The sequence below is a fragment of the Trachypithecus francoisi genome, unplaced genomic scaffold (assembly GCF_009764315.1).
Source record: "Trachypithecus francoisi isolate TF-2019V2 unplaced genomic scaffold, Tfra_2.0 Lachesis_group16, whole genome shotgun sequence".
Taxonomy (NCBI): Eukaryota; Metazoa; Chordata; class Mammalia; order Primates; family Cercopithecidae; genus Trachypithecus; species Trachypithecus francoisi.
The window spans coordinates 75,242,412-75,268,823 of record NW_022681461.1 but is presented as its reverse complement, the minus strand read 5'-3'; the positions used below and the strand labels follow the sequence as shown (position 1 = coordinate 75,268,823).

Sequence of the window (26,412 nt, the reverse complement as noted above, 5' to 3'; positions counted from 1 at the left end):
GGAAATAGGTATAAAATTTATAAGATTTAGCTATTGTCCAGCAACTTATCTGGTAGCTGGAGTCCTGCAAATCTTAGACATATCTTGATATTTCCTTCATAGTCACTCCAGAGTCTGTTAGTTCTTATATATAAAGAATTTTCACAAAGAAATCCAGCTTTTCTCACTGCTAGAAGGATGGCGCCTTCGGTCCCTAAGCAAAGTGACTCATTTAGTGGAGGGATAAAATTTTAGGGCTAGTATTGGCTAAAACCCTATTCTGGGTCAAAAGTTTGTTTGTAAAGCCCATTGTAGACAACTTTGAATCACTCATAAATGGGAAGCAGAGAGGTAACGAAGATCTGAGGCTATATGTGTAACCAGCGTATTGAACAATTTAAACTTGACAGGTACACAGAGAAAATGTTGTCTTCTGCAACCACTGGGGACTGAGGAATTATGCTTTTTAGACTCTCCTTGCCCCTCCTGAGAGCAAATCCTTTACAAACTTTCAGGCGGATTCCATAATTTCCAGGTAATGTTTAGTGATTAAAAACCCAGACTGATCTAGTTTAAAACTCTCTTCTTATATAATTTAAACCTCATCTGCTTCACTCTCTCCACGGCCAGCCATTCTTTCATTCAGGAACATGGAGAGTAGACAAAATTAATCTGCTACTGTTATGTACCCTTCCCTTCTTCCCTTTCCTCCTGTTCCTCTTCATCTCTGGCATATTTAAGGAGAAGAGGATTTACAAGGAAGGGGGCAAATGTGTTTTCCTAAATGGAATATGTTTTAGTTCTTTCTCTGTTAATTGTTATTGCTTCTCTGACTAATAATAATAATGCTAACAATTGCAAGGTACATTCTCAGTGCCCAGTGCTTTATATATACATGAATTTATTTAATACCCACATCTCAATGAAATGGATACTTTTATTATCCCCACTTCACAGATGAGCAAACTAATGTTCAGAAAGGTGCCCAGGCTGACATAGCTAGTAAATGGCAGAACCGGTATTGAAACCCAGCAGGTGCAGCATCCAGACTTTTAATGCCTTGATGGGTTATTAATGTCTCTCTTTTGCAGGCACCTGGATACTGACTGTCTCCTAGGATATTTGGGTTCTTTGGAGGGTCCTTCAGAGGACTGTGTATTGCATAGTGCCCTGATGTGGGGGATTCTTTACTGGTTCAACCTCTCATAATCCCCAGTCCTTGATCTCAATCCCTATTGAGGTAACCTGCAATTGCTTATGACTGGGGTTCTTCATCTGGTGTCCAGTCTTCTTGGTAACTTAGCTACCTTCATAGCATCCACTAAACACACAGGAATGTCCCATGTCCCTGCCATCCCAATGGTGGGGAGCTCTACTCCTGGATCCTCTCTCTCTGCCCTCAGATTGTTGCGATTCTTTTTAGACAGCAATATTATTTAAAAAAAAAAAGACAAAACAAACCCTTTCCTTGTCTCTGAGTCCTAGTTTCTTAATTCTTAGGAAGTTGAAAAATCACTCCATGAGATGTGTTGTTATCATTTACATCACTCAAGAACGAGAAGATCTAGGGAAATAATTCATCCCTTTCTCCTTGTATTTGCTGAGATGCCCTTCATCTTTATTTGAAGGCTGAGAACCAAAGCTATTTGGTTATAGGGCCTTCAAATTGCAACAAAGGTTGGGGTGATTGTGCCTTTTAGGAAATTCCAAGGAAAAATATCAAGTTGTGTGTGTGTGTCTGTGTGTGTGTGTGTGTGTGTGTGTGTGTTTACATATTTCCTACAATCATTTGTCTTACTTTTTGAGGGCATGTCAACTACTGATGGGAAAAAAATAAATAAATACAAGGGGGTCCATGCTGTGAGTAGTTGAAATAAAAATAGTGGTGTTTTGATGGGATGAATTCAGTATATTTATAATAGAATAATTCACCCGGAATCAACTTCTAAAACCAGTTTGCCTTAACTCATTTAACTCAATTTCAGTTAGCCTGATGACTACTGCATCTAATGTTGAAAATTTAGAATTACAAATGAAATATTGGCCGGCTGCAGTGGCTCATGCCCGTATCCCAGCACTTTGGGAGGCCGAGGTGGGTGGATAATTTGAGGTCGGGAGTTTAAGACTAGCTTGGCCAACATGATGATACCCCATCTCTACTAAAAATACAAAAATTAGCCAGGCAGGGTGGCAGGTACCTGTAGTCCCAGCTGCTCAGGAGGCTGAAGCAGAATAATCTCTTGAACCCCAGAGGCAAAGGTTGCAGTGAGCCAAGATTGTGCCACTGCGCTCCAGCCTGGGCGACAGAGTGAGACTCTGTCTCAAAAAAAAAAAAAAAAAAGAAAGAAAGAAAAGAAAAGAAAAGAAAAAAGAAACATTTACCAAATAATATGGCTGAGTATTTATGACTTATTTTTGTATTGCTAATACTTTATCACATATAGGGAATCATGAGATTGTTACATATTGTTGTAACTGTCTTTTTCTGTTTCACTCATTTTGAACACTTGCATTATTCTTCAGCCAATTTGTCAAAAAAGTCTATTTCTTTACAATTTTGAATTTCTGCTAAAAATATTTAGTGAAATAAAATTTATTCCATTAAAAAATGAACCTTTTGATTATTATTGCCTCCTTGCTACTTTCCTTTATTATAAGAGTCTATGAACTCTACGTGTTCATATATATATATATATATATATACCCACACACATACATATGTATGCATTAACCAAATTAGCATATTCTCAGAGCTCATTTCTGTTTAGTGAGGTATTTGTATTTTAAAAGAATAAAGAAAAGTGGGTTCCTCTTTTGATCACCATTCCATGTTATTTATCAGGATATCTAATTGATAAAGATTTTGTTTTGTTTTGAGACAGAGTCTCTCTCTGCCTCCCAAGTTGGAGTGAAATGGTGTGTGATCTCGGCCCATTGCAACCTCTGCCTGAGCTCAAATGATCCTCCTGCCATAGCCTCCCAAGTAGCTGGGTGTGTGCCATCATGCTCAGCTAATTTTTGTATTTTTTGTAAAGAAGGAGTTTCACCATGTTGCTCAGACTGGTCTTAAATTCCCTGGCTCAAATGATCCTCCTGCCTGGGTCTCCCAAAGTGCTGGAATTACAGGCATGAGCCACCATGCCTAGCCTTAACTGATAAAGTTTTAAAATGTAAAATGATGCATCATTTCCAAAGGAACTTATTGTAAGAATCATACAATTTTGAAAAACACTTTTCAAAATGCCACTGGAGTGTCAACAAATTAACACCATCTGTGACAACTTTTTCCATTCTGCCAAAACCTGATAAAGCTCTACTGAAGTAAAGAAATTGGTTTCACAGAGCCAACATCATACTGAATGGGCAAAAACTGGAAGTATTCCCCTTGAAAACCAGAATAAGACAAGGATGCCCACTCTCACCCCTCCTATTCAACATAGTACTAGAAGCCCTGGCCACAGCAGTCAGACAAGAGAAAGAAAGAAAAGGCATCCAAATAGGAAGAGGGGAAGTCAAAGTATCCCTGTTTGCAGATAACATGATTCTGTATCTAGAAATCCCATAGTCTCTGCCCAAAAGCTCCTTGAACTGTTAAGCAACATCAGCAAAGTTTCAGGGTACAAAATTAATGTACAAAAATCAGTAAATTCCTATATACCAACAATCGCCAAGCCAAATCAGAAACACAATCCCTTTCACAATTGCTACAAAAGAATAAATACCTAGGAATACAGCTAACCAGGGTGGTGAAAGATCTCTGCAATAAGAATTACAAAACGCTGCTCAGTGTGCCCAAAGAAATGTATAGATTCAGTACTATTGCTATCAAACAACCAATTACATTCTTCACAGAACTAGAAAAAAAAAACTATTCTAAAATTCATGTAGAATCAAAGAAGGGCCCAAACAGCCAAGGCAACCCTAAGAAAAAAGAACAAAGCTGGAGGAATCACGGTATCTGACTTCAAACTATACTACAGGGCTACAGTAACCAAAACAGCATGGTACTGGTACAAAAACAGACACATAGACCACTGAAGAGAACAGAGAGCCCAGAAATAAAACCACACACTTACAACCATCTAGACTTAGGCAAAGCTGGCAAAAACAAGCACTGGGGAAAGAATCCCTATTTAATAAATGGTGCTGTGATAGCTGGCTAGCCATATGTAGAAGATTGAAACTGGATCCCTTTCCTACACCATATACAAAAATCAACTCAAGATGGATTATAGACCTAAATGTAAAACCTAAAATGGTAAACCTGAAAGATAACATAGGAAATAACATTTTGGACATAGGAACTGGCAAAGATTTCATGACAAAAATGCCAAAAGCAATTGCAGCAAAAGCAAAATCTGACAAATGGAACTTAATTAAACTTAAGAGCTTCTGCATAGCAAAAGAAACTATCAACAGACTAAACAGGCAACTTACAGAATGGGAGAAAATATTACAAACCATACACCTGACAAAGGTCTAGTATTCAGGATCTACAAGAAACTTACACATACAAGCACAAAAACAACCTCATTTAAAAGTGAGCAAACAGCATAAACCCACTTTTGAAAAGAAGACATACATGCAGCCAACAAGCATATGAAAAAATGCTCAATATCACTAATCATTAGAGAAATGCAAATCAAAACCACAATGAGATACCATGTCACTCCAGCTATTATTAAAAAGTCAAAAAATAACAGATGCTGTTCAAGACCAGCCTGGACGACATGGCAAAACCTCGTCTCTACTAGAAATCCAAAAGTTAGCCAGGTGTGGTAGCACGTGCCTGTAATCTCAGCTACGTGGGAGGCTGAGGCAGGAAAATCACTCGAACCTGGGAGGCGGAGGCTGCAGTGAGCCAAGATCACACCACTGCACTGCATTCTCTCCTGGGCAACACAGTGAGATTCCGCCTCAAAAGAAATAAAAAATAAAAAAATAACAGATACTGGCGAGGTTGCTGAGAAAAGGGAACTCTTATACACTGCTGGTCGTGGTGTAAATTAGTTCAACCACTGCGGAAAGCAGGGTGGTAAGTCCTAAGACAACTAAAAACAGAACCATCATTCAACCCAGCACTCCCACTACTGAGTATATATCCAAAGGAACATAAATCAGTCTACCATAAAGACACATGTGTACAAATGTTCATTGCAGCAACATTCATAATAGCAAAGATGTGGAATCAACCTAAATGCCTATCAATGACAGATTGGACAAAGAAAATGTGGCACATATACACCATGGAATACTATGTGGTCATAAAAAATAATAAGATTATTTCCTTTATAGGAACTTGTATGGAACTGGAGGCCACTATCCTTAGCAAACTAATGCAGGAACAGAAAACTAAATACTGCATATTCCCACTTATAAATGGGAGAACACATGGACAGAAAGAGGGGAACAACAGACACTGGGATCTACCTGAGGGTAGAGAGTTGGAGAAAGGAGAGGATTAGAAAAAAATAGAACAACTTTCGGGCACTATGCTCAATACCCGGGTGATGAAATAATCTATACACCAAACTCCAAAGTCACAAGTTTACCTACATAACAAACCTGAATATGTACCCCCGAACCTAAAATCAAAGTTACAATATTCTTCAGGATCATTGAATAAAAAGCCCATAGAGATTCAATAAAGTCATACACTGAAAGTTATAAAAACCTTGTAGTCACCAACCCTCACAAATCTAAAAGAGAATGATGAGAAATACAAGCTCATTGTATTTTAAGAAGATTGACCTCTCAGAGAAATTCATGTTAGAGCCCTTAAAAATCCCCCCCAAAATGACACCCAAATGGATCTAAAACCTTCAAAAAGAAGTTAGACCTCAACATTAGGAGAAATTTTAATATGGCAAATTGATTTTAGGCAAAGCATATGTTTTACTGTTTACTTTCGTAATGAAGGTTAAGATGACAGGATGAAGTAACCATAAAGCACTTGGTAAAGAGTGTGAAGTTTTTAATTTACAAGAAAGAAAATGGAATAATTCAGAAATGCTGGTTATATCACACCCTTGCCAGGATTCTCATGCCTTGGGAGAGTCTAAGTTGGGGCTGTTTGTCCTGGGAATCACATACCACCAGAGGACAGGCATAGTCTCCTCAGAGACCTGAGTTTTTACATCCGTGAACATAGGCAGCTACATAATTTGCAGGGCTAGGTGTTCAAAAAACAGTAAGAATTTCAAGGTAGTGACAGCAGAACATTAAATTAAGCCCGAGGCCCTTCTGAGTGCAGATGCCGTGCAGCTACCCAGGTCACACACCCCACCCCTGAGGCAGCCAGGTCTATGAGACCAACCATTGCCTACTTTCTACTTTCTCTTCTACCCTCTCTCCTCTACATCTTCTTTTCTTTTCTCCTTCTCCTTCTTCTTTTTCTTTTTCTTTTTTTTCCCTCTAGGTCTACTTTATGCATCTTCTCTGTTAACCTCCACATCTTGCTTTCTTAGTGTAAAGTCCCTGGGTAGCTAATGGAGGGAAATTCTGAGCTTAGATATTCCCTTGGTGGATGTTACCCATGATTGACTCAGTTTGAAAAGAACACGTTTCCTAAAGATACTCAATATTTTCTTAATTTCCTCCAAGTCTGCCCATTAATGCAGCAGCTGGCCTCCTAGCAGAAGCAGAGAACTTTTCAGAAACTGAGAGATCAGTAGTATCAAAACAATCTCTTTCAAAGCATAAGATGAAAATGTACTAATGTTCTTTCTTTTCCCCTTTAATTTGACTTCCTGTGGGAACTTCCTTTCCTGTTAATAGAATGGAGGTAAGAAACTTATTGTACCAATGTTTCCAATGTTTTGTTTTGTAGGGATTTCATTTGTTTTTGTTTGTGAGAGGGTCTTGTTGTGTTGCCTAGGCTGGAGTGCAGTGGAATGTGTTTTGTTTTTGTTATTTGACATGCCATTTATTGAGTGTTCACTATTTGCTGAGCACTGTAACATTTTAGAAACTTTCTAATTTCTAATCCTTTTAGTAAGTATGATGAAGTTAAAGACAGGTAACCTCTACTGAATACTTACTATGGATCAGGCACTGTGCTGAGCTTCACATGCATTATTTAAATTTATCTTCAAGACATCCCCATGGAATAGGTATTATTGTTATCTCTATTTTACAGAAAAAAAAAAAACCTAAGACAGTTTATTTGAACTGGAGAATTCAAGTGGCTTACACAGCTAGTAAATGATAAAGTTAGAAATGGAACCCAGAACTCCAAACTCTCCCTCATAACTCTATCCTATATATAAGAAGGTATCGCTTGCAATGTAACCTTTTACAACTTACAGTGTTTTATTTGCAGTACTTTTAAAACTGATTTCATAAAACTCTATGGAATGTAATTAATTTAAAGACAGCATTCTTAGCACATAGGCTATGTTTAAAAACAGGCAGCAGGATACAAAATTTTGGTTAGACAGCAAAAATAAGTTCAAGAGATTTAGAGTACAATACAGTGACTATCATTAATAACAATGTATTGTATTCTTGACAGTCACTGAGAATGGATTTTAAGTGTTCTCATCATGAGAAAATGGTAAGTATGTGAGGTAATACATTTGTTAATTAGCTCAATTTAGTCATCCCACAATGTGTACATGTTTTAAAACATGTGGTAAAACATGTTTAATACATGTGGTACACAACAAACAAAATACAGTTATTTTTTTAACTAAAAACACTTTTTAAAGAAAGTTTTACTGTTAGAAAAATCTTAAGAAATACCATTTGGATGTATATATTGCATCCAAAAAAAGCAGTGAAAGTCATGATACCCATTATATGAAAAATTGAACTAGTTGTAAGTATATGGGATAGTGATTTGTCATAATTGACTGCATTCCAATGTGTTAATGTGGTATCAAAAATTCTTAGTTCAAAAAAAAGAAAAAATTCTTAGTCCATTTTTTAATCTAAATATTGCTTTAATAATTTGTATTAATAATTTTGGAGCTACTGCCTTAGCAAAGTTTATCTAAACTAAAATTAATAAAAGTGCCATTTAATAACCCTTCTTCTAAAAAAACAGGCAGTAGGCCAAATTTGTCCTGTGGGTTGTACTTGCTGACCCCTGCCTTGAAGAATAAATTATATGCAAAGACACTAGGCAGGAAAGAATAGAAACAGTTCCTGTTTGCTTTGAAGGTTGGAAGTAGCATAGAATCTGTCATTACCTTTGTTGGGAATGTTCAAGGAGAGATAAGGCAGTTGCTAAAAAAGGGAAGATTTGTCTGAGCCAGAGGAGAGGTACAGCTGTCAAGTGTGCCTGTGCTAGGGAGCGAGCGAAGTAAGGTGTGGAGTTTCCACCAGAATCATGGGGTTGTCATAACGCAAACATGCCATGGCTGGTCATCTGGAATGCCCTTGAGACAAAGTATTATGTGTTCAAAGGGAGTAGACATCTCCCTCAGAGAAACTTGAAGATAACATTTTAAAATGTTCTATTGAATGTGATTCATACATTTCAAAGTAGAGAGAAATAGGAGTAAGAGGTGCAGTGAGAATTCTTTACCTACTTCCTTTGACCACATAGGGTTGTCTGTTATAAAATAAGTTGAAAAGGAGATGTGAGATCAAATATCCATCATTGCCTCTACAAGAAAAGGAACTTCACTGGAAGAGAAGTCAACTGAGTTTATATTGTAAGGAGGCAAGAGAGGGACTGGCTCCATGTGCAATATTAACTAGCATTTTTAGAAGCTAGTCTGGCTGGTCATTCCGAAATAACCAGCATTCTGTGAAGGGATCCCTGTGACCTCTGTCCCACTGTTCTAATGAGCAACAGGACCAGCTGCTTCTAATGTTGCCCCATCAGCAGTCCCACGAACTTCAGGCAGAGAAACAAAACTTTAGCTGGATGTGGAGGGGTCTTGACACTTACAAAAGACAACAGAAGACACCAATGGAAATTTTTTGCATTTAATTTATTCCCCAGTTCTTGCCATGAGCTCCTTTTTAAAATGTTGGAAGTGATAGATTTAGGGGACTGAGGAACAAAATGTCCCAATTGGCCTCTGTGTCTTGCATCTAAAATTTGATCACTATGTAAAATTTAAAGCTTATATTTCTGCACAAGAGGAGAGGAAAAGGAAAAGGAAGTGTTTGAAACACTGAAACTATAACTAGGTAGTTGATAAACAGATTCAGAGATGTATATATACATTTAGATATATAGATAATTTAGACCTATATATCTATCTATCTAAATTTATCTATCTATCTATCTATTTAGATAGATAGATAGGTAGATAGGTAGTCGGTCTTATGTGTGTCTTACCTTTTAGAGCTAATCCAAGCACCGATATACTACCAAAGCCAAGTCCTTAATCATTCCAGGAACATCATAGAAATGAAATGTGGAAAACTAATAATAATCATATACTTAGTATGTGTATGTTTTTTTCCCAGCACATAAAGGGTTTGTATAGGCTAGTGGTCATCAAGCTGTTAGGAAGAAAAAAGCGAAATTAAAACCAAGATCTTCTCATTTCTATTCAAAACCTATTGTCCTTTTTTCTTTTTCATTTTTATTTTGCATTATATATCTAATGCTGTAAAACTAATGAGGATTCAATACTAGCAGAAATTCAGACAGAGGGATTCATTGTTAGTTGATTGTTAGTAATCCTTATCTCTGAAGCTATTTTCATCAATTTTTTTGGTGTGTACTTTTTCTTAGTTTCCAGTGTTTTTAAAAAAAATGTGTTTTGATGCATAGAGGAAACATCATGAATGTGTATTATTTTTTAAAATACTCATAGAAAATGAATACCAGCATCATTGAATAGTTAACACATGACAGCAAAACCTGCATGAATAATTCTCAGCTCAGAGACACTGGGAAATATTTAATTTTTACATGGTGGAGTTTTTTCTGTTACCTATAAAGGGTCACACATGATCGTATTCATCCCCCTTTATACTGAGATATTACATCAACTTGTGAAGCCATTTTGTAAACCAGTTTGAAATATTGCTGGTCACTACTTATTATATAGTTTCTTAAAGCACAGTGTAGAAGCTGGATGGGGATTAATTCCTTTCCTTCCCATCCTAAGAGTCATGGCTGACACCTGTATAATAATGACAGGTTAACAAGAGAAGAAGAGGATAAGAGTCTTCCTCTGTCACCCAGGCTGGAGTGCAGTGGTGCAGTCTCAGCTCACTGCAACCTCCGCCTCCCGGATTCGAGTGATTCTGCTGCCTCAGTCCCCTGAGTAGCTGGGATTACAGGTGCCTGCCACCATGCCTGGCTAATTTTTTTTTTTTTTTTTTTTTTTTTTTTGAGGCGGAGTCTCCCTCTGTCGCCCGGACTGGAGTGCAGTGGCCGGATCTCAGCTCACTGCAAGCTCCGCCTCCCGGGTTTACGCCATTCTCCTGCCTCAGCCTCCCGAGGAGCTGGGACTACAGGCGCCCGCCACCTCGCCCGGCTAGTTTTTGTATTTTTTTTTAGTAGAGACTGGGTTTCTCCATGTTGGCCAGGCTGGTCTCAAACTCCTGACCTCAAGTGATCTGCCCATCTCAGCCTCCCAAAACGCTGGGATTACAGGCGTGAGCCACCATACCCAGCCGAAGCAATCCATTTTTATGCTTAGGTTTGATGAAGTATGAACAACTGTGTAGAAATATGATTAGACACAATATGATCTAATGCTAAAAGGCTGAGTGGGGAAACTAGCCCATCCTGCCTGTTCCGATTTTTCTCAGCCCCTCTGTGCAGCACTCGCACCTCCCAGGTAAGAGGTAGGATCCCTCTGGAATGTGGGTCTGAATTTCTTTATGGTGAGGTGTTATACAGAAAAGCGGGGGGTGGGTAGAGTAAATATTTAGGTGTTATGGTTAGCCTTGTGGAAAAGGCATTCTGATGTCTATGATCTGTCTTGGAGAAGAGGGATTCTAGTGTCTAAGGTTTGCCTCGGGGAAGAAAGAGAGGAGAGACAGGAGGGCAGAAGGTCTGTTTCTGAGGCTGCTTCTTAGGCCTTCACTTTGGGGTGTCATTTACTGAGCCTGAACAACAGCATCCTTGTTTCTGTCTAATTTTCTCTGGGGGTTTTCTCAGCTTTACCTTGGGAAAGTTTTCATGGAGTTTTGTGCTTTCCTATTCAAGGCCTTCATTTTAAATATCCCCAACAAACAAAGGGATACAGTAAAAATCATGCTGGCTAATTAGTAAAAGGCTAGTTAGAATTAAAGGAAGACTCTATATTACGAAATATTGTTTTAAAGTATAGCTGTGTTTCTTGGAAGTTCATTGTTTCACCTGAATGTAGTATATCTCATTCTAATGAATTTGCTTTAAAGACCTGCCAGTGATGGTTTGTAATTATAGTATTAATTTTTTAAATTCAATTGGGGTCACGTAACAATTTTAAAATTTGACACAAATTCTAACTTGTTTAATTTTCTTACTTTAAATTCTTCATATAAAGACAATGAAAAGCTAAATTCAATAGTTGTACAAATCTAAATAAGAATACAACTTAAGACTTTTCTGTCATTACTAACACTATGGAAGATCTGATAGAAGGCATAAGAAAATACTGAGACCATCACAGTGCCTACACATAATAAGTATTCCACATATGTTTTTCAGGTGAGTATATGAGTTGTTATAATTCCCAGCATTACATTAAGGGAACAAGTAGATACGTGAAGAGAGTACCAGCAGCATTTTCCATTCTCCCAATTGTCTTCAGTTATTATAGCAGATAAATTTTTAATCCTATGTTTGTGCTAGCACTAGCATTTACAGGTTTCTCCCTGATATATGGCCCATTAACACACAATAATCCGAGTTCAGAGTAATTACTTGTATCACTCAACAGAATAGATCATTGAGGCACTGGATGACCAGTTGACTTTCCATGTGATGAGATGTGATGAGAAAACAGCAAAGCTGAAGGTTCTACTTGGCTCCTCTGGAAGCCATATTTCTGCTTTGTCCTCCCTACATCACTTTCTTTTTCTTTAATGGAATTCTGGGAAGATGTGTGAGTGAGAGAATCTGAGTATGGAAGGTGTTGCAAAGATGTAAATGTTGTAAAAAACTAAGGTAAACTATCATAACACATAAATAAACTATGTCCCTAAAGCTGCAAACATTTTAGCTGAGAGCAATTATTATTATGCTCAATTATTTGTTAACCATCATGATGAAATGTCTTCCAGATGCATCTTTGCTTATATCAGCTTCTTTGCAAGAAGTCTGTAAGGTGGCTTAACTAAGAGTAGTCAGCTTCTATTTATAATGTAGAATAATAAAAATACCCAAATCTATTCAGTCCTTTTATAGTTCCCAAAGCTTTCCACATCCATCGTCACATTTGGCCTTCTCAATAGCCCTGTGGAGTAGCTAGAGATGATATAATTGCAGCTGGAAATGAAGACCATATTCAAATGGAGCATGTCAACCAATTTGCTAGTACAATTTTCTCCTATTTCTGTGACACAGATGTGAAAACAAACAAACAAAAAAAAACAAGAAAAGAAAAGCAGAATGAATGCCAAGAAATAGCATGTGATTAGAAATGTTGTTCATTTCTTCTTTCAGTAAACCACAGAAAGATAACAAAGGCTACTGCGCCCAGTACAGAGGGGAGGTGTGTAATGCAGTCCTGGCAAAAGACACTCTTGTTTTTCTCAACACCTCCTATGCGGACCCTGAGGAGGCCCAAGAGCTACTGGTCCACACGGCCTGGAATGAACTGAAAGTAGTGAGCCCACACTGCAGGCCAGCTGCTGAGGCTTTGTTGTGTAACCACGTCTTCCAGGAGTGCAGTCCTGGAGTAGTGCCGACTCCTATTCCCATTTGCAGGTAAAATCTCAAAAATAATTTCAAAGGAAAAATTCAATTTTTCTATCCGCACAACAGAAAGAGGTTTTGAAAAATGTTGTAATGTGCAACAGTAAAAGGATAAAAGCTGGTTTTCAACCAAAATGGGAGGTAGTGGCTGGGCGCAGTGGCTCATGCCTGTAATCCCAGCACTTTGGGAGGCCAAGGTGGGTGGATCACTTGAGGTCAGGAGTTCAATACCAGCCTAGCCAACATGGTGAAACCCCGTCTGTACTAAAAATACAAAAATTACCCAGGTGTGGTGGTGCACTTGTAATCCCAGCTAGTCGGGAGGCTAAGGCAGGAGAATCACTTGAACCGGCGAGGCGGAGGTTGCAGTGAGCCGAGATTGCACCACTGCACTCCAGCCTGAGTGTTGAGACTCCGTCTCAAACAAAGAAACAAATAGGAGGTAATTAATCAGACAAAATGTCTATCATGTAAATCACTGAAGATAACCTAAAATACAAGTACTTAGAACCTCTAGAAAATGTCATAAATGGTGTAATATTCCGTTACTCTTGTTATTGTTCACATTATTATGGTATCCATAAATATCCCAGATTTCTATCAAATGAAAGGAGAAATCTTAAACTAACATGGACCTCATTAGTAAGCCAAGATAGAGAAAATAAAAACTGCACATTATTTGTCAATAAATGAGATCATGCCAAGCATTCCAGAATGTTAAAGTACATTCCATCCAAAATTCTAAGTTCTGATGCTGTTGCCTCATTTGGGTGGGGTAGGAGGGAATTATACTGTAAATAGATATTTTTTTAAATTCCCATACTTTTTAAATATTGAAATTTATAAACTTATATTCAATAGAATTATCTTCACCTTTAATTACTCCTTATGTAGAAAAAAAAAAAAGAATCAATCTAATTTTTGAGCCAAATAGAACAAAGTTCAAATACTGTTAGTTCTGCTTTCTCGATGTGTGTGGTCTTGGCTAAACTTCAGTTTCCTCATCTGCACAGTAGAATTGAGAGGATTAAAGGATAAATCACACTCATGGAGTATGTCAGAAACTAGATAGACATTGTTATTCCTAAATCTTCTGTTGAAGAAACCCCATGAAAACTACCAACACAGCACATTTCCACTATTTTGATAAAACCAGAAACTATTTAAATATTGCAATAATTTTAGGACACTCTCTATTTAGCATATAATAACAACAATATGGTCATTAAATTAGAGTTCTGTATTCCTCAATTTACTGCAAAGTCTGAGGGTTTGGAGACACTATAAGAGTAATATTATTTGTTTATTCATCTAAGAAGATTGTATTGTGATCAGGCATGTCATCTAAAAATCTCTAGAGACTTCAGCATTGACGGAATAAGAAGGGGAAAGAGGAGGAGAGAAAAAGTAAAGTTACTGAAAAAAAGAAAAAAAAAAAGGAAGAGCAGGTGAGGGGCAGTAAAATTTGTTTTAATAGGACTTAAGAAATACTGATGCTATTTCAACTGTCTTTGCAGTTATTTGGAAAAAATAGTGCCTCTGTTAATTATCACTTCTTTAGATTTCTCCTCCTTGGGCTTCTTTATAGGATTCTCCAAAATTGTTTATTTGATGTACTGCTCATCAATGCAAATCCTTTCGCTAGAAAGTAGCACGTGTATAATAAACAGAAATGTAACCAGCAAAATAAAGTGAGAGTAGATTCTATCAGCTTTATCCTTTAGTACTACTAACATAATGTGTGGTGGCCACAGAATTGTTATCATACTTACACAGTGACACTCAGGCAAATCAGCTCAACACCATGGACAGATGCTTGAGAGAAATAATAATTAGATTAGAAAAATTCTTTGTGTGTGTGTGACAGCTATTGTGGTTTTCTGATTACACAACCCACAAGACTCCATTGTATAAAAAAAGAACACAGTACTTTCATTGCTAAAACCCAGAGAGTTGGTCACTACTGAGGTGTGTGTTTACTTATGTTTACTTATATCTATATTTCTGTACTCTGAATTCTATTTCATTGATGGTTTCTCTATTTTTGCAGACTTTGGATTTAATTACTGAGTCTTTATAATTAATTTCAATTTGTGCTATGAATTTCACAGGTTTTCATCTTTTAAAAAATTGTTTACTCATATAATTATTTTTAATTATTATATGTTGACATTGGCAAAATGTTTCTAAATTTCGTATTTAAAAATAACTATAAATTATATAATATATATTAAGTCAATAAGTTATTATTATATTAATAATATAATATGTTACTAATATATAATATATAAGTTATATATTATATAATATTTTATATTTATATAAAGTATATATCATATATTTTATAATTATATGTTATATAACATATATAACATATATTATGAGTTATATAATTATATTACATAACTTATAAGTTATATAATTATATTATATGTTAATTATTTAACTTATATAATTAATATATAAGATATGTTATATTGTATAACATATCCCAGTTCAGTTTACATGCATGAGCCACATATGTTCTTTCTTATATTGAAAATAATTCACCTTTTTTAAAGAAAAAAATCCCTTTCACTGAAATTTTAGATTTATTAGAAAATCATAGTTATTTCCTAAATCTATGTCATTTGCAGTGTACATTTAAAAATGTATTTCTAATTCCCATTGTTACTTAAATAAGTAGTTTTATTGGAAAAATGATATTTTTAAAAATCCTCATCGTCATTTTGTTCCAATTGAAGAAAATGTAATCTAAAAATTTTTACATTTTAATATTTTATAGAGGTTTTCTTTCCTCTGATATATAATTAAAAATAAAAATTGGCATTTATAAAGATGTAGTCTCTACCATTAACATACAAAATTCATATATTTATGTTCAATCCTTTCTGCTCTTAAATGAATATTATCTATTTGATCCAATAGTTTAATAGTGATATATCAAAATTTTCACAATAATTGTGTTTCTAAGAATGTTTTCTTGCAATTCTGACTCCTACTTTTTGCACCAAGAAATATTAAGCTAAAATTGAATTTACTGCTGATATCTGGTAAGTTTGATCTTCATTTTTTTGTTATATCTTTTGAAAAAGTCTCTGTTTGCCTTTATTCATCAAAGTAGTTCAGAAGTTGTCAACCATTTTATATTCCAACTCTACTTGCTTGTGAGATTTTTTTTTTTTTTTTTTTGAGACAGAGTCTTGCTCTGTCGCCCGGGCTGGAGTGCAGTGGCCGGATCTCAGCTCACTGCGAGCTCCCCCTCCCGGGTTAACGCCATTCTCCTGCCTCAGCCTCCGGAGTAGCTGGGACTACAGGCGCCCGCCACCTCGCCCGGCTAGTTTTTTGTATTTTTTAGTAGAGACGGGGTTTCACCGTGTTAACCAGGATGGTCTCGATCTCCTGACCTCGTGATCCGCCCGTCTCGGCCTCCCAAAGTGCTGGGATTACAGGCTTGAGCCACCGAGCCCGGCCGCTTGTGAGATTTTTAAAAGCATGCTGTCACTCATGGTTTTCTAATTATTACGTTGGTACAAAAGTAATTGTGGTTTTTCCATTAAAAGTAATGGCAAGAACTGCAATTACTTTTGCCCCAACCTAATATAAGCAGTCATTCAATGATGTGTGCCTCTTTGCATGAATGACATGGAATTTTATTTGTCCAACAAATATTTATTGATCTCCTTCTGGGCTCCAAGTACTACACTAGGCCTTTAGGATATATTAATGAACATAATAAACAACTTAAATATAACTTTAGAAGGTGTTAAATGTCATGGAAAAAGAAAAAAGGAATACTCGGGTAAGGAAGACCGGGAATACCAAAGGAAGAGGAGAAAGTTGTAACTTTAAAAATAAGGTATTCAGGGTAGACCTAATTAAGTTAGCATAATTGTACTGAATCTTCCACACCTGTTCTTTGAAACTTTATCTGAAATTATAAACCATATTTGTATTGTTCAATTACATTTTATTTGCATGTGCTCAATTTTTGGAATATTATTCTTAGCTTTTACATTTGATTTCATAATCATATATAAGTAGATACTTGGAGAAGTTTACTGTGTTACTTATCATTGATACTCATTGTCATTCATTTCAAATAAAATCTTTCTTTTTCTTAAATTCTTAATTTAAATTCACGTCTTGTTTATTCATCTCTTCTTTACTCATCTCTCATTCAGGTGGAGTAGGTATTTTTCACATATAAAAAAATTCTGTCTTTGTACATATGTGTTTTTGACTGGGTATTTAAGTCTGTGTTAACATAAGTGTTAGCTTTTGCGTTAGTTCTCCTCAAACACTATGGACTCCAACCAATTATTTTCTGGCCATGTTGTAATGAAGAGGAAGCAGAAAGCAATCCTGACTTTTGTTCCTTTGTAAGGAACATTTTCCTCTCTCCAGATTGTAGAAAGATTATTTCTTTAATTGTTGAGATTCAAAATATTTGTAAAATTCATTTGGGGATAGATTTATTTTGTTTTCTTTCATGTAATATAAGGATATAAACATAATAGGTAATATGCCCTAAACATTATGCCCTTTTCATCTTAAAAATGTTTTCTTATACCGTATCTTTGATTATTTTCTATTTTTCATGTCTCTGGTTCTCTTGCTGAGAAACACTATTATTTGACTTTGAATTTCTTACTTGCTCCACTTTATCCGTTATTTCACACATTATTTTCATCTGTTTAGCCTTTCTTGCATTCAATTAGGTCCTTTCTTTCCACATTCAATTGAATATTTAGTTCAAATTTGTTTATTTCTTGCAGTGCCATTTGTTTTCTATTTTCAATGAAGATTGTAAGTGTTGGTTTTATTTTTTGTGGTTTCTATTTTCTGTAGTTACTTCCATGTTCAAATTATCCCACTTTTCAGTCTATAGTTCATCTTGATTTGTTTTTTTCTTGTGAAAATCTCTGCTATCGAGGGCATGCTTTAGTGCATGGCAATGAAAACAAAGCAAACCAAAAGTCATTCATTAATGTGTTCTATTTAGAATAAAAAATTTCCCAGGTATTTGCTGCTTCTGCATAATGTGGAATATGGAATTTTTTTCATATGTCCCATATTGATTTTTGCACATTTTATGCTGTCTGCATGCAAAAAAAAAAAAAAAAATGTGTTTATACAACCCAGGGGTGGAACCAAGATAAGCAACTCTCCTCAGGTCCTTTACCTACTCAGAAGTCTTGAAAGCCCCATTATACTCCCTTCTCCCTCACACCCACCAAGAATTATAAATCCCATTGTTATCTTCATATAAGAATATATTTGCATCTCATCACATTCATATGCACAGTCTTTTATTCTATGCATGCTCCATTAGCTCATATTGGCAAGTTAGGAAAGCAGGAGTGTGGCAATAAGTATTTAAAAAGACATCATTGTGGCATACACACACACACACACTCACAATTTCCTCCTCTCTGAATCCTTCACATACTGAATAAAGGACATCTGCTACTATTATGTTTAATTTATTTAATTATCTTTAATTTCCTCTTATTATTAACCCTAAATACCTTAATTTGAAATTAACCAGGTTTTTCCTATGCAGTCTGTCCTATTTTCTATCAGGCTTAAGCAAATACTAATCTGCAAAATTCCAAGTAGTTCAGTTAGTGTTTCTTCAACCCCTTCACTCATAATACAATATGTAGATGAACATAACAGCTTCACATTCAAACAGATACTACCTTGGCTTTCTCAGATAGAAGCACGCATAGCCATGGGACAGGATTCTGTGCCTCAAAGTAAGGGCTGAGTAAGCACCCACATGCCCTCCTCTAAGCTGTCAGGGAGGCGGTGCTGTTCTGTTTCAGAGGACAAAGCACACAGAGGTCCAGACTATGTTCCTCAAGCCCTGCTCATTAGCCCCAAGATCGTAGAAAAATCTTCCAAGCTGAAAACTGATTGACAATGATCCTGACTTTCAGTAGGTGTGTTTTTTAAACTCTGTATACCTTATTTCTCTACCTGTGTTGTTATTTGAATATGGAGTTGGGAGAAGACATATCAGAGATTCCCAAACTAACACATTGTAAATTTGACGTTTTTTCCCCTAGACTAACATTAATTGTATTTCACAACAAAATGAGAGATCATTTCATCTCATGGGACAGTACACTAGATTTCATGAAATCTCATATTATTTACAGTAAAGAGTTTCTTTCATAAACGCTTTTTTTCAAGAACAGACAATTTACTATGATGATGTCTTGAAAACACAGAATTTAGGCTCTGCCACAAATTTGCTTTAACATGTTATGATTCATCAACTTTTGTTCTCCATGTACTATTTTAGAGAGTACTGCTTGGCAGTAAAGGAACTCTTCTGTGCAAAAGAATGGCTGGCAATGGAAGAGAAGACCCACAGAGGACTCTACAGATCTGAGATGCATTTGCTGTCGGTGCCAGAATGCACCAAGCTTCCCAGCATGCACTGGGACCCTAAAGCCTGTGCCAGACTGCCACATTTAGGTAACAAAGAGTTCTCCCAAGACTTTATAGGTTAAGAGAAATTTACTATTTTGAAGAAACTAAGGTGTGAACTTAAAGCTTCTAACATTTCTAGGCATTTCTAATTTTTTCTTTTTTAGTTCTGCCTTCCTTTGATACCTACTAGTGGAATCCTAATGCTATCCTAATTGCACAGATTAGGATAAAGATTTATTTCATTTGCTCTAAAATAAATGAAACAGCACTTTTAATTACTGCTTGACATTTTAGATTCTTTCACAGGGAATCTTATGAGAGCTTGTAACATTTTCTGGAATGTGCAGAAAAATGGCTAAGAAGCATCTCATATTTTGTCAGAAGAGTGGAATAAAGGAATAAAGTCCTTTTTCTTAGCCAAGAAAGCATGCTAAAATAAGACACATGTTTGAAAATGCTGATCTCACAAAACAAAACTGAATTGCTTCATGTTGCTTTAATGAACTCTGTTTGTAAGGAACTATGTTGTTATCCCTAACAGCTGGTGTAATTTCAAAGACCCAATTCTTTCACATTCGAATGCAAAGAATGTTTTCCAGTTGTATATTAAAAAGCTGAAAGAGAACTTGCATTTCCTAGCACTCTCTCACAGACTATGTGAGATATCTGGATGCTCACTTAAAACAAATTTTTATCCTTTCCCCTTCAGATTATAACAAAGAAAACCCAAAAAGTAAGTAATTGTGTTTGTGCCCTTGAAACCTTATGTGTATGTAATTGGATTCATGCATGTGTGTTTACACTCATATTTCCTGATGCCCAGAACAGAAAGTACAGCCCCTCTCAAAGGCTTCTCACCATACTCATCCAGTGTAGAACATGAGGGAAGGTCATGGAAGGTATCAGTTTGTAACGTTTAATTAGACCGTAGAGAGTACCATATTTAGCGAATCATACAAATACTATCTCCCACCTCCAGGTCATTAGCCTGTTTTATTTCTTATATGTCTGTAAAGCAAGCCAAATTTAAAAAGTCACCTTTTTGATTTTATATTCTTGATTTGGTATAATCTAACTATGTTATAGATGAAACCCAACATTTATTGCTTCATTGAGCCAATTCGTGATCTTCATTTGTGACAACAGATCCCTCTTTTGGAGGTTAGGTATTTTTTTAAGACAGCTGATTTCCAGTATAAAGTTTATAGGATCAAATCAAATGGCTCTAAAAAGGTCATCACAAAAATAGGAAATAATTCAAGAAGGTTGCTTGAAAAGGGATGTCCTACAAAATTACTTGTATCAGATAGTGCTTTAACCTGTCAGAATGCAGAAATCCTCAGGATGAAATTAGAAAAGCTGTTCATGTCAATTAACTTCCTCTGGTCTCAGTGTTCTAAGCCTTAAATCACACTTACTTCCTATAATACATATTCCAGCCCTAATCCCCTCTGCACTTGGCTAGGTGCCAGGACTTGATTTTTACCAGCTTGCTTAACGGACCAACACTTAATGTATTAAAAGAAAGAATGTTACTGGTCCTAGTTGAATCACTCAGAGTTATTAAATAAGAAGAGTTATGGAAACCTTAAAAATCTCTTATCCTGGTAGCCTGTCAAATTGTTATTCCCAAATCGAAGGAATTAAAAAAAATTTTTTTCAATTCTTTGTTATATGAGCAGCCAAAGTTTACTTTGATTGGACTTTGAATTGATTACTCTGCTCTTTGCTATCCATCAATTGTTTACTCAGTCATCCATTCAAACATTCATGGAGGGTTTACTGTGTGGAAGGACCAGACCATTCATCTTAAATTAGACAGGAACAATACACAAAAATCATCCACATTTTTGCCTTTCACACTAATTATAAAGGAATTTTGAGCAGTGCAAACTAGCTACAATAATAAATTTTCTAGTCTTTAAAAAAAGCTTTATGAAATCTTTGATACATGTAAGAAAATGAGCTCCTAATGTCATGAACTGACCATTTAAGTGGAAAATAGGGTAGGGAATGTCTGAAAGTATGCTCCCTGAGTTAAAGGCAATTATTATTAAAAGAGTTGGCTTTAGCAGGTTAATAGTGAAGCAAAGAAAACATCCTTATTAGGCAGTGTCCCATATTTTATAGGAGCGTGTAAAGACCTCAAATATTTTCCAAAGAGTGTCTTGATTTCTGAGTAAACTCTAAAGAATATCACCAGCTCATTTGGAGGGGTCACAAAAGAGCTGTTAATCATTTGTTTATCTTTGTATTATTTTCTTCTTCCTTGAGCACAGGGACTAGAATTTCAGTAGTTTTCCTTTTTTATAATTTCTTTGGCTGAAGTGAAACATCTTTTTGAGCAAGCAATGCCTTTGTGCTAGTTACATTATTTGTCTGCTAAGCAAGGATTACACTATTCCCCTCTTCCGTGAGACTTCACATACTTTACTACAGAAACACTCAGCAGTGAATCTGTCTTCTATTTCAGAGCTTCTGTGGAAAAAAGGATAATCTGTCTTAATCATTGAAATAATGATTTGCTATTCTCTTGAATTCTTTTTCCTTCCGTCTTCGCTCTTTCTATACATATACATGGAGAATGAAGGACCCAATGAATGTACCCAAATCCAAACTGATTATAGTGTGATACATACATTATCTCTCCTAATACTCCCAATAGTTCTACAAAATTAAGTACTATGAATGTCCTCCATTTTACATACAACCCAACATGAGACAGAGAGATTAAGCAATGTGTCCAATTTTACCCATCTAGTAAGGTGATAAGCCAGAATTTGAACTCAAATCAATCTGATTCTGGCTCTGTCTTCAGAGCCAGAATGTTATACCCCATGCCTTTCTGTTATTACTAACATTTTTTAAAAAATTCTAAGACTGCATGTGTAATAAAGCTTAACTGATTGTTTAACTGGTTCATTCTTGAATAAATACCACTATCTTTTTACATTTGTTTTAATTGATTATTCTTAAGAAGGTCCAATTGATAAAAATTGTATTGTTCACAATTTTAAATCACCCAGGCCACGTGATGATTCGACTTTTTGTTAACATTTAAATGAATACATGCTTTGTGTCCCAGACCATTTTTCCATAATGATCAGCTACCATTTTGCCCACAAATGAAATCATAAAGTGTCAGTGTCTCTCTGTGTGTGCGTTCGTGTGCGTGTGTGTAAAACTCATGCATTATTTCATAATTGAAATGTAGTTTGGGTAATTTTGTGGTAATATTAAAGTTACACGTTCATAGAAAATTGGAGTTTAAAGTAACTTTAACAGGTATTTTATCCAAACTCTCCCACAATGAAAGAATCTTTTCTAGAGCATCTCTGACAGAAACATTCCTTTTTCCCTCCTGAATTTCTTAATTCCTTTGTAGAATGCATTAATTATTTGAACAATTTAGCTATGTAGAACTAAATTCTGGTTCTCTAGAACTTTCAACAACTGATCTTCACTCTGTTTCTTTGATTTATTTATATTCTATATGACAGTCCTTGAAATATTTGTAGATAGGCACTCAATCTCTCTGTAGTCTTCTCTTATTCACATTAAATATCTCCAATTTTCAAATTTTTCTTTTGCAATTGACTTCCAAAATCCTCACCCCCATGTTTACTCTTTACTGGCTGCACACAAGCCTGAGAATATCCAGAATAGAACACAATGCACAGAGCATGATCTGATCAGAATTTCAATGCAACCATATTTTCTGTGACAAGGCCTTGTTCTTTTATGAGTATAAACTCATGCTAGCTAGCTAATAATCTCATGACATTAATAGTCCTTCTATATACATATGAGTTTACTGATTTCATTGATTTTCTAATACATTTTCTACTAGACCAACCCAATTCATAATTATTTTTATTACATTCTTCTAGCATTTATAATAATTTGTAATTTGTATGTTGTGTTCTATGTACTATGTTCTATGAGGCATGGTGATCCAAGACACTTTTCTTCTTATATGAAACCTTTTATCAATGTAAAATGTCACTCTCGTCTTGTTTTAGTGCTTTTAGCTTTAAATTTCTAGTATTAATAATGGTAATTTTTTCCTTGTATTTACATTAACCTAGAACCTATTTGTTCCTCTTCTATTTTTCTTTTCTTATAAACAACATATACCTGGGTTTACTCCAGTCTGATAGCCATTTTCTATTAATAGGAGGATTTAGCCTGTTCATATTTTATATAACAACTGATATACTCTATTTTATCCCTACTATCTTAACTGTACATTTTCTATTCACTTTATGTTTTTGCTTCTTCTTTTTCCTTTTCTTTACTTGTTACTGGTTATGTTTTCTCCACTGCTAAGTGAAAGTCGGATCACAATTCTTTCTACACATTGCAGTGCTCTATTTATTCCTCATTTCTGCCCACCCCATGGGACTTTCAGAACCTCCAATGAGATCCTCAGAATGCTCAGATCTTCTTCCTTACCTCCCCTAGTACTCTTAGGTTTCTCTTTGCAGAGTGATTCTCAATATTGAGTCTCATCTAGTGAGTTAGCCAAGACTCCACCCATCGCAGCCCATTTACGTTTATATTGAAGTCACTTTCTGATTCAATTGTTATTAAGAGTCGCCTCATGTATTTCCTCAGAAGGGAAAGTGTCTTGGGAGACAGAATCCCTGAAGCCTTGTATATTATCAAATTGTTTTCTTTTATTTGGGTAGTTGAAAGGTTATTAGCTGGGAATGGAACTCCTGAGTGACATTTCTCTGGGTGGTTTATAGATGTGATTTCACTCTTTTCTAGCTTCTAATGTGTGAATTTTGTCCAGTGTGAATTTTGTTTATTGTTTTCCTGTAAGTAATTTATTCTTTCTAGGTAGAAACTTTTAGATTTTTCTCTTTATCTGTATGATGAAAATCCTGTTTAATGATGTGCTATTGAACATCTCTTTCCAACTCCATGATCAGGGCTTCACGTTGGGAGCTTGACATAAGCTATGAGGGGAATCTTTATCCCATGGAAATCAGGATGGCAGACAGATCTTTCTAATGCAAAAAGTTGATTATGCTATTACACCTCTTAAAACACTCCTGTGAGACCCTCCATTTGCTGCACGGCATAGTTCAAATTACTTAAATTGGTATACAAGGACTTTTCTCACTAAACCTGATATCTGCAGCCTTACCTGTAGATACTCCCCAACTCCAACAATGAAACTTCTAGGTGCACTTTTAGCAAGGTATCACATCTGCTTAGTTCAGATCTTGGTATATGCTATTCCTTCTTTGTAGAATACTGTCTCTCTACCCTGACTCCATTCTACTCCCTTAATTCCCCCATCCCACACATACCCCCCTTTTTTTTTTTGAGATGGAGTCTCGCTCTGTTGCCCAGGCTGGAGTGCAGTGGCGCGATCTCCGCTCACTGCAAGCTCCGCCTCCCGGGTTCACGCCATTCTCCCGCCTCAGCCTCCAGACTAGCTGGGTCTACAGGTGCCCGCCACGATACCTGGCTAATTTTTTGTATTTTAATAAAGACAGGGTTTCACCATGTTGGCCAGGATGGTCTCAACCTCCTGACCTCGTGATCCGCCCGCCTCGACCTCCCAAAGTGCTGGGATTACAGGTGTGAGAAACAGCGCCCGGCCCTCACCTTTTTCTTAGTCTGTTCAGGTTGCTATAACAAAATGCCACAGACTGGATGGCTTATACCACAGAAATTTATTTCTCACAGTTCTGGAGTCCAAGAAGTCCAAGATCAAGGCGCCAGCAGATTTGATATCTGGTGAGGACCCATTCCTCATAGACAAGGTGTCTTCTCCCTGTGTTCTCATGTGGCAGAAGGGGCCAGGGAGCTTTCTTGGACCTCTTTTATAAGGGCATTAATCCCATTCATCAGGACTCTATCCTTATTCATTTCAACTTGTGAATTTGGGGGAAAGACACAAAGACTCAGATCATCATAACCTTCAATTGGTTACTGGCTACTCACCATTTATATTTAACTTACAGTTATTCACTCTAGAAAACCTCCCCAGTATGTCTAAACCTGAGTTAGTGCCAGGCCTGAACACTCATAAGCATCATGTTCTTACTACTCTTATAATGTTTCTTATATTTTGTTTTATTTCTCCATTTACTCACTTGTGTCTCATGACAAGCAAAGGCTTATCATGTTCACCACAGTTTTCTGGATACCTAACAGTCAATATTGATTTAGTGAATGCATTTACACATGGATGAATGAGTGCATAAATTCCTGTAGTGTTCAGAGGAAAAGAATAAAGAGAGAAAATGGGTGAGAGAAGAGAAAAGATAGAAAGGAAAAAGAATGAAGATTCAAAGTGATCGTTTAGATCCAAAGAGCTCATTAATGTAGTTCAAGGGAAGATCAGATCAAATCAGAAGCAGTCATCAAGGAGTAACAAAACAAAACTATCTTGAAGGAAAGAAACATTTAAATCCATAAAGCAAAAGTATTGTTCCAACTATGTCATTTCTTGCATTAAAAAAAAACTCACTAAATCATCATAGATTTTTCCTTTTAACATGACATTAAATTCTACTTTCTGATTCTTCTTAGAAAAATTAACCTTATATTTACCAATGAAATTACACTACCAATTTTATCAATTACATTATATTCCCTCATGCATTATATATGGTGTGAACTGCTCTGTAAACTCCAAACAGAAAAATAGTTGTTTCACCCTATCTTTTAATAATTGTTCCAACTTTATTCTCAGCAGAAAGCAAAGCTCTTGAATTTAAGCCCCCCACCCACCCACCCATCTTAGATCAAGAAAACTTGGGATGACTCATTCCAAAGAGAATCAGAGTAGCTTTCAAGTCGGTCAGAGAGGAACCTAGTCAGTCTGTACAGTCCACCACTTCTGTGGTGCCGGATGAGGCATGCTATCACTGGTCTTGCACAGATGTTTTACTGCTGTGCTGACGTTCTTCCAGTTCCAGGTGCCTGCCTGAGTCACAGTGGTGGCCAGGCCTGGCCTCTGCAGGCTTCAAAATCACTTGCTTAGCCATTGGTACTGAGGGCATTATCACTGGGTCCACTTCCAGACTAAGTCATACATGGGGAGTCTCTTGTAACCTCCAATTTTGCAAGTGTCCTATTTCAAATGGCTTTAGGCATCTACTGCCATAAAGGTTTTATTTTGACTTTGTAATATGTTATATTAATAT

At 36.2% G+C, this 26,412-nt stretch overlaps 1 protein-coding gene across 2 annotated transcripts in view; it reads left to right on the top strand.

Annotated features, from left to right (window-relative positions):
* The window catches only part of MUSK (muscle associated receptor tyrosine kinase), a 132,240-nt gene that overhangs the window by 92,490 nt on the left and 13,338 nt on the right, over window positions 1-26,412 (top strand). The window contains exons 8-11 of one of the 2 annotated variants that reach the window (XM_033237842.1): window positions 6,757-6,763; window positions 12,548-12,811; window positions 19,113-19,288; window positions 19,953-19,976. In XM_033237842.1, coding sequence (XP_033093733.1) covers window positions 6,757-6,763; window positions 12,548-12,811; window positions 19,113-19,288; window positions 19,953-19,976 — 471 coding nt within the window. The remainder of the gene's footprint in view (window positions 1-6,756; window positions 6,764-12,547; window positions 12,812-19,112; window positions 19,289-19,952; window positions 19,977-26,412) is intronic. The other variant, XM_033237843.1, reaches the window with a different exon arrangement.